This window comes from Maylandia zebra, linkage group LG8 (genome assembly GCF_041146795.1).
Source record: "Maylandia zebra isolate NMK-2024a linkage group LG8, Mzebra_GT3a, whole genome shotgun sequence".
Lineage (NCBI taxonomy): Eukaryota > Metazoa > Chordata > Actinopteri > Cichliformes > Cichlidae > Maylandia > Maylandia zebra.
In genome coordinates, this window is record NC_135174.1 from 26,966,650 (window position 1) to 26,986,370 (window position 19,721).

At 41.7% G+C, this 19,721-nt stretch overlaps 1 protein-coding gene across 1 annotated transcript; it reads left to right on the forward strand.

Moving 5' to 3' along the window:
- The first annotated feature begins 342 nt into the window (after nucleotides 1–342).
- On the forward strand, nucleotides 343–18,350 carry LOC101487029 (very long chain fatty acid elongase 6). Its single transcript, XM_004565891.3, has 4 exons — nucleotides 343–630; nucleotides 10,309–10,440; nucleotides 13,179–13,330; nucleotides 15,263–18,350. The coding sequence occupies exons 1-4, from the start codon at nucleotides 533–535 to the stop codon at nucleotides 15,691–15,693; spliced, it is 813 nt and encodes a 270-aa protein (XP_004565948.1). The 5' UTR covers nucleotides 343–532; the 3' UTR covers nucleotides 15,694–18,350.
- Nucleotides 18,351–19,721: the final 1,371 nt, after the last annotated feature.

The window sequence follows — 19,721 nt, forward strand, 5'->3', positions numbered from 1 at the left end:
ATCTTGTTGCGCTGAGATAAGGCTTTGGAGTTCCAGATGGGTCGCAGGGTGTTGAATGCAAGCCTTGCTTTGTTGATCAGGCTCCTAATGTCTTCATCTGCACCGCCATCACTGTTGACTATGCTTCCTTGGTAGATGAAGCAGGCATAGAAATAAATTATTAAAATACAAATCAGTAAGACAATCTTCACTCATGTTTATTGTATTTCCTGATTACTTCTGACTCAAAAGTACAGATAATATATATATTCCATTGTCTAGGTTAGAAAAGTTATTAGGAGTTTTCAGTTAATAGTTTTTGGAAAATGCGTTTTATTTTGAAATCCTAAACCGGAATAGCGTCGTGTTCCTGCAGCTAGCTTTCTCGCGCTAAATAAAAATTGTCTTGACAGCCCGTCATCCTGCTGTCACCTCAGACGACCCAAAGCGGAGGATAACCGAGCAGCAGTTAAACTGTCGCCTCTCGTTTGCTTCTTCAGCCTTTTGTTGCATTTTTTTCTTCCTTCCAAAACTAAACCAGAAACTTTTCAAAATGAACGAGAGTGAGCCGAGCAGCTACCCGTTGACAGTTTACGACTTCGAGCGACGTTTCGACGAGAGAAGAGCGATGGAATGGATGCAGGAAAACTGGTAAGAACGAGGAAGTTGGTGAAATATCAGTAAATAAGTCATTCACTGGACTGCAGCTCTGTCCATCGTTTGTTGTTGAAGCCGTTTGTAACATGTTCTGCATGTTCGGGCTAAAACCCATGAAATCTCTTTAGAACCTCAGGAACATCGTTTTTCCCTCGCTTTAGTTCAAATAAACTCGAGTTAAGGATGCACCTCAGGGAGAAGAGGCGAGCCCTGCACGGAGTCCTGATTATGTAATTAACAGCTATGCTGGGCTCAGATCTACCCCCCGTCCCAATCCCTTTTTGTCCCCCATAAACCCCCCACCAGAGCGGCCAAAGGTTCGCCATCGAGCCCCACCCTCAACAGAGCAATCGAAGTCACATTGCCCAGCCTCGCCCCCCTTAGTTCCTCTTCATGCCCTGTCTCCGCAGTCTGATGCGTGATGTGTGAAGGGTCCGGGCTGTGAGGATTATGGCAGTGATGACTTTTCCCAGGAGAAGCTGGGACCCTGTTTACTAGAAGGTTTTAAAATTTCTGTACTTTTAGGTGACAGGAGACATGTGGCCTGGTCAAAACACAGAGAGCTGCACTCTAAAAGATCTTTAAACATAGTAAACATACCTTGTGTGCCACAGACTGCTCCCAAACACGAGGGGACAAGTAATACCTCTAAAACACTTAAGTTGGCTTTATTAAACATTAGATCTTTAGCTGGGAAAACATTTTTAATTAATGATTTAATCACTGAGCACAGCCTTGCTTTTATGTTTTTAACTGAAACTTGGTTGGACCAAAATAACAGTGGAGCTGTTCTCATCGAGACGACCCCTCCTAACTACAGTTTTATCAGTGAGGCCAGGGCGAGCAGGAGAGGAGGAGGGGTTGCTGTCTTATTTAATGAATCATTTCAATGTAAGCAGCTATCTCCTGGAAGTTTTCAGTCCTTTGAATATGTGGCTTTACAGCTGAAGGCCCCATCCAAAGTTGTGTTTCTTAATGTTTACAGGCCTCCCAAATACTGCACAGACTTTTTTAATGACCTCAGTGAACTGCTGTCTGTGATCTGTGTTGATTTTGACTGTGTAATTATTGCTGGGGATTTTAACATTCATGTGGACAACCCTCAGGACAAAGGGACTAAAGACCTGAGTAACACTCTGGGCAACTTTGGGCTGACTCAGCATGTAACAGAGGCCACACATAATAGAGGACACACTCTTGACCTACTGATCTCCAAAGGCCTGAGCATTTCAAAGGTTACTGTGTCTGATGTGGGCCTGTCTGATCATTACTGTGTTTTCTTTGAAAGTAAAATCTCAGCCCACACAAATATATCAACAACAGTGATCACAAAACGGTGTATAACTGAACACAGTAGTGCAATTTTTAACCAGGTCTTCCCATTAACACCTGACCTGCCCAGAGGGTCAGTCAATGAGCTCGTCAATAGCTTCAATGCTAACATGTTAAATGTAATGGACACTATTGCTCCCATTAAGGTGAAGGTTATCTCTGGAAGGAAAAAGTCTCCATGGAGAAACTCCACACTGGTGAAAAATGAAAAAAAGAGAGTGTAGGAAAGCTGAGCGCAGATGGAGAAAAACAAACCTCCAGGTTCATTATGACATCTATAAAGAGAAACTTCACAATTATAATTTACAACTGAGGAATGCAAGGAGGTCCTACTTCTCTGACATCATCACTAAAAACAGCCATAATGCTCGGGTCTTATTTTCTACAGTTGACAGGCTAACAAACCCTCCTGTGTCAGTGGCAGCTGAACTTCATTCGACCATGGCCTGCAATGACTTTGCCAAATTCTTCACTGAAAAAATCCAAAAAATTAGACAAGCAATTGGTACATCAACAGCAGATCCAGGATATGTACTGTGTCCACCAAAAAACTGTTTAAACACCATGAAACAGTTTCAACCTATTAACAGCAAAGACCTGGAGGACATCTTAGGTCAACTGAACTCCTCCTCCTGCTGTTTAGATGTCCTGCCAACAAGTTTTTTCAAAAAGGTCTCAAAGACTTTAGAGTCAGACCTGTTACAGATCGTCAACTTTTCTTTATTATCAGGTGTGTTTCCAGAATCACTAAAAACTGCTGTAATCAAACCTATACTGAAAAAGGACAATCTTGACAAGACACAAATGAACAACTACAGGCCGATCTCAAATCTCCCATTTTTAAGTAAGATCATTGAAAAAGCAGTTTCTCAACAGCTCAGTTACTTCTTAAAACAGAATAATTGCTACGATGCCTTCCAGTCAGGTTTTAGACAGAACCACAGCACTGAAACCGCTCTGACCAAAGTGTTTAATGACATATGTCTGAATACAGACAGTGGAAAAATGTCAGTCCTAGTTTTACTGGATCTCAGTGCAGCATTTGATACAGTTGACCACAACATATTACTCAAACGACTGGAGAACTGGACAGGTCTTTCAGGAACTGTACTAAACTGGTTCAAAACATACTTAGAAAACAGGAAATACTTTGTATCAATAGGTAACTTCACATCTGAGCAGACAAGTATCACATGTGGAGTTCCCCAAGGTTCCATCTTGGGACCCCTTCTGTTTAACATCTACATGCTCCCACTGGCACAGATTATAAACAACAACAAAATAAACTATCACAGCTATGCAGATGACACACAAATATATATCACAATGTCACCAGGAGACCGAGGCCCTGTACAGGCTCTTGGTAAATGCATTGAGGAAATCAATGACTGGTTGTGCCACAATTTTCTCCAGCTAAACAAAAACAAAACTGAGGTAATAGTCTTTGGCGCCAAAGAAAAACGATTACAGGTCACCAGAGAACTTCAATCTATACATCTAAAAACCACAAACCAGGCGAGAAATTTGGGTGTAGTGATGGATGCAGACCTAAACTTAGAAAAACACATTAAGACAATAACAAAGTCAGCTTACTATCACCTCAAGAATATATCAAGGATAAAAGCTCTGATGTCTCAACAGGACCTGGAAAAACTAGTCCATGCATTCATCTTTAGTAGGCTTGATTACTGTAACAGCATCTTTACAGGTCTACCTAAAAAATCAGTCAGACAACTACAGCTCATTCAGAACTCTGCTGCTCGAGTCCTCACTAAGACCAAAAAAGTGGACCACATCAGTCCAGCTCTGAGGTCTTTACACTGGCTGCCTGTCCGTCAGAGGATAGACTTTAAAGTTCTGATGCTGGCCTATAAAGCTCTGAATGGTTTAGGACCAAAATACATCAATGACCTCCTGACCCAGTATGAACCTTCCAGATCCCTCAGGTCATCTGGATCCGGTCTTTTATCAGTTCCCAGAGTCAGAACCAGACACGGAGAAGCTGCATTCAGCTTTTATGCTCCTTATATCTGGAACAAACTCCCAGAAAGCCTCAGATCAGCTGAAACACTCAGTTTATTTAAATCCAGGTTGAAGACTCACCTGTTCTCAGCTGCATTTGAATAAAGCACCAAATCCACACTTTAAGCTTAAATTTCAAAACTTACATTTAACTACTGATTTTATCTACTGTTCTGATTTTATCTGTTTTGATTTTATATACTGTTTTGTTTGTTTGTTTGTTTGTTAATTAGTTACCGTATTTCCCGGACTACAAAGCGCACCTAAATATTAGCCGCACAAGCTAAAATCAGGGGGAAATCCTGTTTTGTACATACATTAGCCGCACCTGACCAAAAGCCGCAGGTGTTTCAATATTGACTTATCATATGTAAGAGAATATGCACAAAGCGAATTGTCAGGAAAGAGATGGCTGTTTGGAGACACACCCCTTTTATTAATATTTTGAAAATCAAGTTATGGGTACATATTTGCACATGTGCTGTGCTTCATAAATGAGTAACAAATGTAGTACATAACAGTAACCTACAGCACACCAGAAAAATAGATTCAGACTACCTTTTAGGCTCAGGTGCAGTGACACGGCTTTAACAAGAAGAAAAGTCAGTCATTCACCACCATCTTCCTGCGCACTAAAACCACCAAAGTCCTCTTCTCCAGTGTCGGAAACGAACAGGCTCAGGATGGCTTCGTCATCCACTCTCAGCTTCTTTCCTTCGTTGTCACTTTCAAAACCAAAGATAATCCTCATCCTCATTGTCATTGTCAGTGTCAGAGTCGAACACCCTCAGAAGGGCCGTGGCGGTGTCCTCCTCTTCATCATGCAGCAGTCCAGCCCTTCGAAATCCGTTGGTGATCGTGGATGTTTGCACACTTTTCCACGCTGTCAGAATCCACCGGTAGAGTTGAGCACAACTTGCTTTTCGCAAGTTTATCACCGCTCGTCATCCACGACTCCCGCTGAACGCATAGCGCTACTTTGAAGTTTGTTTTTCGCGCTACTTGTACGGCACTATGTTGCCTGGCGGATGGACATGTGACCAACATACCACTCTTGAACCCCGATCCTTCCGCCAGGCAACGTAGTGCCGTACAACAGCGGAACAAACAAAACAAATCGTCTTACGATATCACAAAAATCATGGACAATCTATAGAAAAGCCGCACCTGACTAAAAGCCGCAGGGTTCAAAGCTTGTGCAAAAAGTAGCGGCTTATAGCCCGACAATTACGGTAGTTAGTTTATTTGCTTGTTTTAATCAATTTTAAATCATGCTTTTTATTTGTTCTTGTTTCTAATGTCTCTGTAAAGCACTTTGAATCACTTTGTTGTTGAATTGTGCTATACAAATAAACTTGCCTTGCCTTGCCTAAAGACTTCATGCTGGATCTGCGGCTGCCCGTCTTCACCTTCAGGCACAATTGTAACAGGTCAAAAATTATGCCTTCCTCACTTTTACGTTTTCACTTTTGGGCTAGTTTGTAAGACTCAAACAGTGACATCTGTACGTTACAAACACCAGCCTTGCTCAGATTAATGACAGACGTTACGTTGTATCAAGTTGAAAATATGTAAGAGTTCCTGCGACGTTTCCTCTCCTATTTGAGTTAATTGAAGTGATTCAAGTTTAAGAACTATTTTGGGGTTTAAGTAAGCATGAGTTAAAGGTGAAGGTGTGTAATGCCTTGCTGGGCAGCGGCACAGATTTATGTACTTTTTCCTGTTATTTTCTCTCCATGTTATGAAGAGAAGTCACTTAAAACATTAGGAAAAAATGGTAAAAAAAAATAAAATATATTTAATTATGGTTCTGGTGATTTTTCTTTTGTATTTGACAAAATTTGACTTGAGGTATCTAATTTTTTAGGCCATTACCCAGCTGCAGCTCTGCGTATCCAGCGTGTCAAAGTCAAAGGGGCTGTGTGGAGCACACCAAAGTGCAACACTCATTGCTTTAGATTGAAGACACCCCCCTGCAGGGGTGAGGAGGGAGATTTTATTTTTTTTAATAAAGAGTATTTCAGCTTGCCTGTATGTAATAATTAAGAGTAAGATAATTGCATCTTCTTACCAGACATCTATTTTGTGCTGCCTGTTTGCACAGTAGACGGGGAGATACCCAGACCTATCTCTCCCCGCTCACCTACTCCAGCTCTTTTGGTGGGACACTCAGGCATTCCCAAACTACCAAGCCAGCTGAGAGACATAATCTTGTGTGTCCTACGTCTACACCGATATCTCCTCACAGTCTGGCATGCCTGAAACACCAAGGAGGCATCTTAGTGAGATGTTGAGCCACTTTAGCTGGCCCCTGCCAATGTTGAGGAGTAGCAGCTCTATTTCGTTTCAAAGAACTGAGCTTCTTACTTTATCTCACTCTATCCGTCAAAGAGCCCAGCACAAAGCTTATTTCTGCTTTTGGTTTCTGTAGTCTCATTCTTTCAGCCACTGCTGAGATGCAGAGCTCTCTCTTTCCCACTACAGACCTGTTTAATCTCCTGTCGCACCCTACCTCACTTGTAAAAAGACCCTGGAATATCTAAACTTCCCAACCAGAAGTGGGCAGTCCACCCTTTTCCAGCTCAGAACTGTGGCCTTAGATTTGAAGGTTCTAATTCTCATCCCAGTTCCCTCCAGCTTGGCAGCAAACCTCCCTCAGAGCGCGCTGGAGGTTGTAACTCGATGAAACTAACAGAACCACAATGTCTGCAAAAAGCAGAGACGAGACTTCTGAACCTGAAGCCTGTGAGCTGTGTCTAGAAATGCTGTGCATAAAAAATTAGGAACACAGTCTGTGACAAAGTGCACATTTTCCTTGAACCATATGGTTGTCAGGCACAGACACAGATGCCTGCTAATTAATGCTAAAAGGAGTTTGCGTGTGCTGATAACTCAGTGTCGATACCATGTCTTCTTTTCAGTCACAAAGACGTTTAAATTAAAGTTGTAGCTCCTTATCTAGATGATCCGTAATCTGTGTATTGTTCTTTATTCATTAACCTTGTAGCAGTAGCTGACTGTAAATCAGGCCACCTACGATTAGCTATCTATTAGGAGTGGACTTTGTATTAAAACAGATTCATACTAAAAAAACAGAGCAGGAAAAAGTTTCTCAGGTGTGCAAAATGTTCCACCCCCATGAGTCTGACAGCATTTGTATGTGCTCTGTCGAACTGTCAGAAAAGCATGTCAGTAACTGATAAAAAGAAATGATAAAGATAGAGACATGTGACTCAGATCATTTAGACAATTCCTGAGGGACGCTTGCACAGAGACACAAATTATTAAAGGAGACCGGGAAGGAATGCTGCTGAAAAAACCCACTAGCTTACTGACTCCTGGAGACAAAACACTTGGCCAGGTGATTGTGGCTCTGATAGCTCGCGTGTGTCTCACCCTGTGCAGGGAGATAAAACCTGGAGCGTTTATATGCTCACTGGTGTGAGTTTGGCACAGCTCCCGAGTACGAGCACTGAAGTATTGATAAGAGTTTGGATGAACAATTCTGATTCATTTTGTCATAGCTGACCTTTTCTAATTCCAATCAGACCCCAATAATGACGAGTCTGTTTCAACACCAGTTGCCTCAAGGTACTTTTTTATTGTCAGTTAAAGTCAGAGAAAACAGAGAAAACCCCCAACTGTCCTCCTTTGAGTAAGCACTTGGTGACAGAGGGAAGGGAAAATCCCTTTTAACAGAAAGAAAACTGAAAAACAGCAAAACCAGGCTGTGGTGAGCCAGAGATTAATAATAACTAATGATTAAATGCAGAGAGGTTTATAAACACATTAAAAAAAGGGGAGATCCCCTCAACCTGCAGCTTTTGAGGTCCTTAAAACCCATTGAAGTAAAGCTCAAGGTTTACAATTTAGTCACATTTTGTTTAATTGATTGTGTTGGTGTCCAGAGGGACAGCTACATTAAAAGTGTGTCATTGTCCAAAAAGTTATAGACCTGAGATTATTACTGAGATTTGGATGTTTGAGTGAAATGTTTGTAGCTGAAGGACTCTGTGCTTTTAAAGCTGACTCAGGTAATCTCAGGATTAATGCCTCTGAAATCAAAATTATTGTAAGCTTACCACGTGCTCCTCGCTGGGTGCACAAGTCTCTCTGTAGGATAATACGCTTTCTTTCTGTTATTAATCTGAGATTTCTTGGTTGTTTTAAGTTTGGACCACTGAGTCTGGAAGACAAATTGATTGATTAGATGATTATTCAGTTACTGAATTTCATCTCGGTATACAGGGAACAAACAGATATGCATCTTGTCTAAGATTATGTGTTATTAGCTTGGTGAAGAACTCTTGGTATGCTCGGAGGTTCAGATCTGTGCAGCGGGAACAGCTTTAGCTTTTTGCTGGTTTTTCCTCTCCCACAGGGGCAAACTGGGACCAGCTATCAGAATCCACTATAACCACTAACTGGGTCAAGCAGCAGCAGCAGTAGTATCTACTCATCCTGTGTATTATGTATGTTGCCAATCTGGATTAGTCATCTGCTTTATTCCCAAATACCCTCAGCCTCACGCATACCCTCCCTACTTAAATAAAAACAGCTTTTAATAACATATGAGAAGCAGGTTAATGTGAAATTAAAAATATACGGTGTCAGTGCACATGCAGTCTCTGTTTCCAGGGTTTAGTATTCTCCTCGGCTGTTTCTGCTCAGCCAAAAATCGACTTTTTCTTTCCTGCTGTGTGCTGTTGTTGAAACATCAGGCGCAGTGGTGCCCAGTGGAAACGGCCTTATTGCCCATAGCTGGCAGTCTGAGTGGTCTGTGTGTCAGGAGCTAATCTCTTAATCCTCTACTATGAGTATAATAATTGAGTTGGCTGGTGTCAGGAGGGCTGACATGTAGTAATTCATAGCCTGATGTTTCGACTTGTCACACGACTCTGGAGTGACCACAGAGTTGATATCAGCTCGTATTTGTCTTTAATTGCAGTTGTCTGGTTCAGTCACACTAATTGTGTAATGTCTTTATGTAAGAGTGCTGTGTCTGTGTAGTTGTCTCCTGTTTCAAAGTCTCAGGAGGTGATTTAGTGTTTAATAGAGCTGTTTGTCAGGGGAAGTGAGGTACTTCCTCTTTATTGTAAAGCTGATAGAGGTCAAAGATCTGTGTGATGCTGGAGCTTTTAGGCCGGCGTTTTGTGTTAAGTAACATCAGTGTTTCCCACAGATTTGGGCTCAGGGACGTGAGGTTGTGGCTAAAGACAAGTACACCCTATTTTGAGAAGATTTTATGTATATTTTTCCTACAGGGATTAAGAGGGTAAGTGTAGTAGCAGCCAGGTGCTGTTATTTAAATGCACTGTGTTAATGCACCGCGAAGCAACTGCTGCTGCACGTCAGACTAGGAACGGTTATAAAGCTGTTTCTCGAGTTAACATTCAGCAAATTCATCCCAAGGTCAGACCATGCAATGCTCAGAGAAACTGCAAAAAACCCAAGAGCTGTACATGCCTCAGCATGTTAACGATAATGACAATTAGAATAAGACTGAGCCAGTCCCTGTTTGGAACAACCGTTCCAAACAGGCCAGGTGAAGATTTCTTGTCTCTAAAAAGAACATGGCAGCACAGCTTAGGTTTGCAAAGCTGCATCTGGGAAAACCAAAAGACTTCTTTAAAAATCTCCTTTGGACAGATGAGACCGGAGTGGAGACGTCTGGCTGCGATGCACAAAACCAAACTTAGCATATCAGCGCAAACACCTCATACTTACTGTCAGTCACTGAGTCGACCGTGAACTCCTTCGTATACCAAAGTATTCTAGATTCAAATGTGAGGCCATCTGTTTGACAGCTAAAGCTAAATCGGATCACCTGACAGGACAATGATCCCAAGCACAGAAGCAAATCTGCAACTGAATGGCCGAAAAGAAGAGAAACAAGGTGCTGCAATGGTCCCGTCAAAGTCCAGACCTCCTCCTGACTGATATGCAGAGAGCTGTGCATGGACGAATGCCTGCAGACCTGCGCTTGTATTTAATAATTATAGAACCTGCTGAGGACCAAAATGGTTTTCCTATTATGCTCTGACTAGAATTACAAGACTACGTATTTTCTTTTTACAGTGACGACAACCAAATTTTCATACATTCGTTTCCCTGAAATTAAGTATTAAATATTAATTGCAACAACTACATAATTTGATCCAGTACATTCTCAATCTAGTGTTTTGTGTCTGAGGGGAGCTTTTTTTTCCCCGTTACTGTCTCTCTGCTGTAATTAGTGCATGTAACAGTATTATCAGTATTGGTGTTACAGTGAGGATGAGTAATAATAAGCATCACTGTGTGTGTGCTTCTCTGCAGGACCAAGTCTTTTATATTCTCTGGCCTGTACGCTGCGATCGTATTTGGAGGGCAGCACTTCATGAGGGAAAGGCAAAGACTGAACCTACGTCGCCCGCTGGTGTTGTGGTCACTCAGCCTGGCCATTTTCAGGTGAGTGACTCTCAAGGTCGATGCAGCTGAGACGGCTGACGTGACCTTAACGCTCAGTCAAGCAAACATTTAGAGTCGAGTGTTTCAGAGAAAAGTTGTTTGGTATTTTTTCTCTGAAGGTCCTTTTCCTTTCTGGGTAAACAGGAACGTGAACTGAAAGAGGGATAGTCAAAGAAGGAACGTGTTCTGAGTGTTTGTTTGAGAAGCCACAACCAGTCTGATAACAGCTGTCACCTCAAGGTTCAACGCAAGATTTAAAGCAGTACTTCAAGAACACTATAGACATTTCACTCACTAAGAGTCCTGATGTCCATCTGCACATGGTATCTGGGGGGTGGAATCTAAAACTTCTTGGGGCTGACCTAAAAAACTGGTTTACATTTTTGCCAATCTCCTGTTTGAGATCATCTTCTCTGAGATTTCCAGGCAGATTCCAGAGCAGCTGCATTTTCAAAATAGGACATTCCACTCGAGTTGCAGTTTCACCACAAACCTCAAATCTGAGCAGAGAGCAACCTCAGGATCCTTGCTGTTGATAAGAGCCAGATTTTTGGCATTTTTCACCTATAGGTAGTGGGAGTTTATGTCCCTGCTGCTTTATCTTCTTGAATCAAGTTGAAAGATCTCCATTTTGACACGCTGAAGGAGATCGGGGCTTCTACAAAGCAATCTTTAAAAAAAGCATCTGCAGTAGAATACCTGAGAAGATTATCTAGAGCAGGACATCAGCCAAACTCCAAACAGGTTTCTGTTTATCTACTCCTTCAGTTACCAACTATCAATCTAATTTACTGATTTGTTTATGAAGATCTAGACTGGGGTATTCCCCCAGAGAAGCGTGCTGTTTTTATAAAAACTAAAATCCTGCTGCTGTCACTTAAAGGCCTTAAGCTGAGTTTGTCAAACCCACCAGAGCCTGCAAGGATCCACGTGGCAGGTGTGCAGGACTTTAATCTTAATCCCAGTGCTGTGGGTATATCCTGCTCCTTTCAGCCTTAGCTGTCCGCACACAGGACGCGACGGTGTTAGTGTAGGTAGTTTTTGCTTTTTACTACATCCACCCTGTTAACTCTGTTGTCCTTTAAAGGATAAGTTTGTTTTTTATTACTGGTATATATTTTTTTAACCTCGGAGACGTGTGCCAGAATGATGACACAACATCGTGCACGCTTTGTTGCTTTGCTGTCATTTGGGCTTACCGTGACTGTCTCGTGTTAAAGTAAACAACCTGACAGAAATGGACATGATGAGATGGTTTACTGGTTAAGAGAGGGAGTGACTGCTTTAACCTCATGTAATTAGGGGTGGGGTAGCTTTGAGTGGCGGGTGGGTGCTGACGCAGACAGGTAGCAGCTAAGTGAGAGTCATAAAGCTGGACCTCATGCCTGTGTTAAGGCCTCTTGTAGCATTTTTAACCCAAATATGTGACAAATATACATTTATGCTTTAGTTTTGATTAATTAAATTCTAGTGTTTTATTAGTCTTGGTGCTAATTAACAGATATCAGTGCAATCCACATGTAAACCCCCAGCTTTAGCTGACAGTTTAGCACTAAACTATCGCTAATGAGCTATGAGGCTACTATAGCTGGGCTGCCAGCAGAAGCACAAGAGCTTAAAACTTAGACCTTAACCCTTATTTTCTGACTAATTTAACTACTGATGAAATATTTCCGATGCAATTAGGTGGAGGTAAAGCTGTTTATGGAGACTTAACCTCAACAAGCCAGTTGCCAAGCGCTCAAAATATATTCATGATGGAACAAAAAAAGAAAGTACTTCCTCTTAGGCTAATGTGCAGTGGGCCGCACAAGGTTTTCAGATTTAGAATCAGGGTTTTTTTCACTGCTATTTATTCATTCATCATATAGTTACTATTACAGTTGCATGGAAACAGGGCAGTTCATTTACTAGTTGAAGGCTTCTCCAACTGATATATTGAAGAGTCTTTGGGCAAAAAGAGTTTAAAAGTGCTTTTTTATGAGCGACTGTGGCTTAGTTTAAAAGGACTGTAAGAGTAGCAGAGTGCTATAGTTATAAACAGGCATCCATACGCTACATACACCATCGTTTTATGTCTGATACTCTGAAAAGGATTGAGCATAATCCCCATCAAACTCACAGTTTGGTCCTGTTTGACCTGCATTTGATTTGTGTCAGATCGAAGGCCGATACGACGATCAGTCATCAGAGAAAATGACACAGGCTGGCTCCCTGTTGACTGCGATCCGGTTTGCAATTGTTGGAACATCAGATAAAAGCACAGGGAGTATCTAAGGTGTGTTTAAGATGGTCTGACTGAGATTACCTATGAAATCTCCACATCAGTGTTGCACCATTGTGCAAGTTGCTCTTTGCTATCAGTGTAATGTCAATAAACCTTTTGACATCAAGCCTTTATGGCTGCACTGTAGCAGTGATCTCTGCAGCTCAGTTATGGTTTCTTTTTTTTTTTTATTATTATTTTATGACAAACAGTAAGATGGATTATAAAAATGCTGCTTTCAATGCTTCATTTGTCCACAGGAGGCATGGCAGAATGATTACACTTTAACACATCAGGGCTGCCAGTTGAGACCATCCCTGTTTTTACTATAAGGATGAGAAAACAGACTCTGTTCTAGGAAAGTGGTGACAAATATGAAACCAGTAGAGCAACATAATTTACTAAAAGAAGTGGCTGAGCCTCTGTGATCCTAGCTGTTGGCTAATATGTCCTTGTTGTGTTTCCTCTGCAGCATCGTAGGAGCGGTCAGGACCGGAGCTTACATGCTGCACGTCCTCACAAACGACGGCTTCAAACAGTCGGTGTGTGACAACAGCTTCTACAGCTCTCCCCTCACCAAGTTCTGGGCCTACGCCTTTGCCCTCAGCAAGGCCCCCGAGCTGGGTGAGACTTCATCTGATCTCATAAATGTCAGAATATTACTCACATGAATGAAGCACATACTGAAATCTAACCTATTCAAAGACCACCAGCTGTAGATTCCTTATTTCTTTGTTATTGGATTAAGGTGAAGCAGGACCTGTTTACACTATAGGAGCTCCACGCAACTCAGAAAAAACTGTTTTAATCATATTAAGGGTGGGGGTGTTAGCATTAGCTAAAACCATGATGAGGCATAAAGTGCTGTGCAAAAGTCTTGATCCACCCCTCATCTCTTTGTATTTTGCTTCTAAGGAGCCAGACTTTCTTGTAATGTTTTTTTTAAAAAAGGTCTTAATCAGTACTTTCTGAAGGTCTCTCAAAGCTTTTCTTTGGTTCTGTCCTTAACACTGACCTATGAATCATTTAAATATAAATGCATATAACTCAAGGGATGAACCTTATTTTGTTTCTTGACACGTTGTTACTACTAACCGTGCAAAACCACGTAGTTTGTTCCCATTTAATTAGGTGAATCTGTGCAAAATGCAAAGGTAACAGTTTATTTGCAACAACAATTTGATTCCCAAAGAGCTGTTAGCTGAAAACTTGGCAATTTTTTCAGCATGATGTGCAGTAAAAAAGATCAGTGAGAACAGGTCTGATGGAGCGATGACATGAGTGTCTACAGCCATCTGTAAAGCACGGTGGAGGCTCTGTCATGGTTTAGAGCTGCATTTCAGTGAGTGGTGTGGATTTTTTTTCAAAATTAATGTAACTGTGAACACAAGAATATTAAGTCAGAGCTTCACCCACCATGCAGTACTGCCTGCAACACATCTGATCGGCAGCAGCTGCTTCTTTCAATAAAAGATGATCCCAAACACGCTGCCACTAAAGTAAAAGTTTACCTGAATTTAAAAAAACAACAACAACACACATACAGTGGCAGTCATCGGTCATGGATCGTACCAGATAAGTTATTGTTATAGTTGTGCAAACCTTTCTATTTCCATGTATGTTTGCACGTTTCACCTGCCTTCCTCGCAGAATGTTAAGAAATGAGGGTTGGTGCAAGACTTGTACGCACTGAAAACGTGTAAAAGTGTAAATGTGTTGGATGTTTTTCAGTCTTTGTTCCAAAAGGATCTAAATTCAAACTGGATGTTTTTTCTTGCTCAGCTACTTTAAGAATGAAATGATTTGCTCAGTGTAGATTAAAGTGTGCGCCACTGTGCAGTAAATCCATCAGGAGGTGATTCCCTTAAGAGCTGAAATGGAGGCAGATGCTGAGCTGGCAAGAAAAGTCCATTAGCGCACAGCTGATAATGTACAAGCAATGTTTCCTCTGCTGCAGACAGGAAGGATACGTCTTCTTCCTACTGCAGGATAAGGACTCTTTATAGAGACTCAAATGAGCTTTAAATTAGAAATACAGGTTGTTCTGTTTTATAACAACTTCATGGGATTCACCAGAATCTGTATTTGTACTTTATCAAAGTAAGCTTTGTGAGGAGGTTTGTCTGTGTAAGCTAAACCCTTTTATTTGTTAAATCCACCTGAAAGATCAAACATAAACCCACAAATCTGTGATGGATGTTCACGAAGCTGTAAGCTAACTGCTTGTGCTGCCTTGTTGAAAGTTTCTGTGCTCCTCCTGTACCTGTAAGGCCATCATAAAATTTAGTACACCCCCCCCTTCAAACACTGTAAGTGAAGTCAGGCTTTATTGGAGCTGCGTTAAACTTGATACACAGTCAGGTCCTGTCAGGTATTTCACTTTTTCTGTAGGTTTTTAAAAAATATTTTTCCTGCTCTCACACAGCAATTTTCCATCTTTTGTGATAACTAAAGTACATCTGGTGTTATTAATCATGACTCAGTTGCTGAGGGGTTGAGGTTTGGTGCTCGGGTGCGGTTTTATTTAAACGATTTCCTCTCTGCCGCCTCTCTCAGGAGACACCGTGTTCATCGTCCTGCGGAAACAGCGCCTCATCTTTCTGCACTGGTACCACCACATCACTGTGCTGCTTTACTCCTGGTACACCTACAAGGATCAGCTGGCGGGCGGCGGCTGGTTCATGACTATGAACTACATGGTTCACTCTGTCATGTACACGTACTACACCGCCCGAGCGGCCGGCCTGCAGGTGCCGCGTCCCTTCGCCATGGTCATCACGGCCTTGCAGATCCTGCAGATGGTGATGGGCCTGGCCGTGCAGGGCCTCGTGTACCACTGGATGCACGAGTTGCGCTGTCCGTCTCACCAGGACAACATCGTTTGGGGCTCTTTCTTGTACCTCAGCTACTTGATCCTTTTTGCCTACTTCTTCTACAACACCTACCTCAAAGGCTCCCCCAGGGATAAAGGGTCCAAGAAAGAGTAGCGCGCCTCCCTGTGCTCGGGGTCGTATTAAAGGCTCTGAACATCCTCCTCTTCTGACTGCAGCTCAGAGAGGAGGATGATTTGGAGCATTTTAATGTGATCTCACGATGAAAGCGAGGAGATTGAGGGGCATTTCCGTAACTGTGTTTGACTAAAAATAGCGCTGTCATCATTTAAACGATTGCCTTGTTTACTTAAACTCCTTTATCTAAAAACAGCCATATGAGGGCCAAATACTGTCAGAGGCAACTGACACTTGTTCCTGTGTTTTTAAAGAAGTCATTGATTTATATGTAATTAATTTTACTTTAATTGAGTGAGGAAATGGTTTGTTTAGCTCTAGTTAGCTTAGCATAAAGGCTGGAAGCAGACTTTCCTTTCCCTGGAAAACTGACTTATTTAAACTCTGCATCTTTCTGTTTAACCTGCAAATTAACAAAAACATAAAAGCAACAGATTCTTGACTCCAGCTCTAACAAACATCTTTTACAGACGGGATCCTGTTAAAGCGTTTACACACCGCCTGCTCACTGTCTTTATGCTCGACTAGGATAAACAATCTGCACCAAATGTTGAACTAGCCCTTTAAAAGTGACACCGGGGGCAGGTACTAATCTGATGCCGTAAAAATGAGCATCACGTGGCGCCTGCAGGTGCAGAAACTGTAACACCTGTGTCCACCTGTGCAGGTTAGCAGGTAACAGGGAGTGAAGACTAATGCACTAAATGGCAGAGGAATGTTTTCATGCACGTAAACGTGCAGGAAGAAAAGCAATGCAAGTTCAGTTCGGTGTAATTTTTTTAAAATGCTGTCACCTCTTTACCTTCATCTAAAAAGAAAGCCTTCTCTGTCTGCTCCTCTCAGTTTACCTCGCTGGCTTATACCTGCCTCAACTTGTTAGCTTAGGTTGTTTTTTCTGTTTGTTTTTTTTAAGGTGTTGGTTTGAATCCAGGTGAAGTTTCTGAGTCTGAGAGCACAACAGTAAAGTGACCATATTCTTATAAAACGAACACAGAGGTTAAATTTAGTGTTGCTGCTAATGCCGTCCACAGCGCTGCGTTGCTTTGCTTCACCCTTTACTGCAGGTTATGCACTGACCACTAATAAGTACCTCATGCAACCCAGCTTTCCTCTAACATAGCCAATATTTATAGCCGCTTTCACCACGCGTACACTCTGTAAGACAAGGCCTGAGTGAGGAACGCGTTCCTCAGATGAAAGCCGTTCCAGCTCAAACAACTGACAGGAAGTGCGTTAAACCAGACGTCCTCCTGTCCCTGTCGTTTGGGTTGTTTTCACATGTTTACGCGCTGTACAGTATATGTTTTTTAACGTTTTTAATAAGAGATGACGGGAACGATTCACTGTTGGGACGCAGTTTCCCGAACCTTTTCTTCTGTGCAGCTGTGCGATGGATTTAAAAAGGAGACGTGTAGATGTGATGGAGATGCAGACCTGTAGCTTTAACTCAGAGGTTTAACAAAAACATTCCACTTCTATGGTGCACATTTATTAAAAGCGATAAAAAGCATCTGAAAACTGTTTGAACTGATTCTCTGAGCAGCAGGAGCTAAACCAGAGTGTCTCGTGTGAAGTGTTTAGCAGACAAACAAAAAGGATAAACTGAACATAATGTGACGTAACAGGAGAGGTTTTTGTATCTTGCAACTCCTACGAGGTCCGACCACTACGTTTGCCTTGTTGCCGACACTTGATTCCTGTTTAGTTAGAAGAAAAAGCTTTATTTTGATCCATCCTTTGTGACTTTGCCCTGTGCTCATGTTGGTTTTGGTTATTTATTTTCCTTTTGTGCTTTAAATTATTTGAACAAACTGATACCAAACATACGGCAGATGACGAGGACCAAATTTATGTGGCGATTGCTGCTGACTGTGGTGCTGCTGCTCTTTATGACCTGCTGAAGAGGAGGCCACAGGGCGCTGGTGTCTGTTTTTAGATGAGAGGGATGTGTTTTCTTTACGTTTTCCAGCAGGTGTGAGGTTTACTTGGCAGGTATCACATTAGGAAGCGGGTTGAGTTCAGTTTGCTCCATCCACGCTCGCGCTTACACCGCTTCGGAGGGTGAACTGCGACGGTGTTCGTGTTTAAAGTTGTGCAGCACATTCTCAAACCACGTCCTGTTTAACGGGCCTGTGCTCGCCACAGAAGCTGCTCGCCCTGGTTGGAAACGTGTGTGCTGAGCGCTGTGGTTTAAAACCTGTGTGGAGACTTTTGACTTGGCGTGACGGAGCTGATTTTGTGTTTGTGTCTGTAGTTGAATTCCGATTGTTCAGGACTTTGTGGATTACAGTTTGTCACGCTGACGCACCTTCTGTGAGAAACGACGTAGTTCTGATAAAAGCACCGTTTTCAGATGCACTTATTGTTTCAGCATCAACCAGTCGTAGTTGTTTTTATGTGATTCAATATAAAGAGCACTGAACACTGTTTGAAACTGCCTGCTTTTTAAAATCTGACACATTGTAACGCTGTTAAAACTTGAACTTGGTGTGTCAAACATGCTTCTGTTTGTTTTCTGTCGTGCTTTACTTTGTTTTGTTGTCTGTGCTTTATGTTTCCTACTGATTTTTACTCCCTGTGGTTTCTACTGGAAAAAGGGCTTCGTGTCGAAACGTTATAATAAAAGTTTCTCTGTTTGTTGTTTCAGGGGTGAAATATTTTCACTGTGGAGAAGAATATCTGTTTAAATAGAAGACGGACAAACTCGCCACAAACATCAGCTGTTTGATTTAGTTTCCTTTATTAAGATTATCTTAAAAAATATAAAGCACATATTCAAGCCTCTGACAGGCATGTGTGATAAAGCCAGGACTTCAGTCTGATTGTCTTTTATTTTCTTTTTATTGGCACATACATTATAAACATATTTAATTGCTTTTATTTAACTAAACAGCAGCTCTTGAAATTTAAAAGCAATCTTTTGCAAGATTGTTGAGTCTTAATCGTAGACGAGAGCCAAACTCAAGCATACACAGCTTAATGTAAAATGCATTTCTGAGATGGTGATGAGTTCTCAGTGACCTTGACCTCAGGGTGTGACAATTATGTGTGTGAAAGGTTGTAGCGTGAAGCCCTTTGAAGGTCACGGGTCTGAAAAAGTGCCGTATAGATGGCAGTCTCCCATTACTCTGTTATTCAGGCCTGAATGTGGCAACTCAGCGACCGTGAGAGAATTTTTAAAAAAGGTTTGTGTACATGCGACAATGCCTCCCATCACTTTATTGGTCGCAAATAAAATCCCAGAAAGTGCCATAAACAGTTGAGGTGTCTGCAACAGCTGTGGGAAAACAACTAAACAAAGATTTAAAGAGATATATACAGAAGATGTGAAATAGAAAATATTTAAGGCTAAAACACATTTCTAATTTTATCATATATAAGGTGAATTCCTTGACCGACGACGTTATTGGAAAACTTCTGAAACTGCTTTTCAATGAAACTTTTATGATGCTCACGCTGTTCCTGTGTATTCGTGTTGGTTTTATTGGCATTGCTAAGAAGGTGATAGTTCAGTTTCATTTATTATTGCGGTCATAGTGCATGTTTAAGGGATGGGAAAAAATGTATAATAGGATTGTGTTAAATTGTAACCATGCATTACAGAGGAAAGGAAATGTTTAAAGAGAGAAAGATAATATATAACATGTCAAATCTAAATATTAGGTCTTAATAATAGATTTTTCAGTTCTAGTCATTAACACGAGCTCTGTAAGAAAAATAAATATGATACAAAATGTACAGAAGTATGTAAACAAGGCTCTCATTATACTCACATTGGACACATATGTGTATTTTCTGTATAAACTGAGTCTAAAGGATAAATTGACTGAAGAGCACACAGTGGCTCTACAGTCTCTGATGATCAGAAGCTGTTAAATCCCCGTGAAGCTTTTAAACTAGAGGAATTTGTCTTGCTGACACAGTTAAACCACACCGGCCCCCTGCAGCTCTGCAGCTCGCAGCACACTGCCCTACAAACGTCCAAGCTGAGCCGAGCGCTCTCTGGG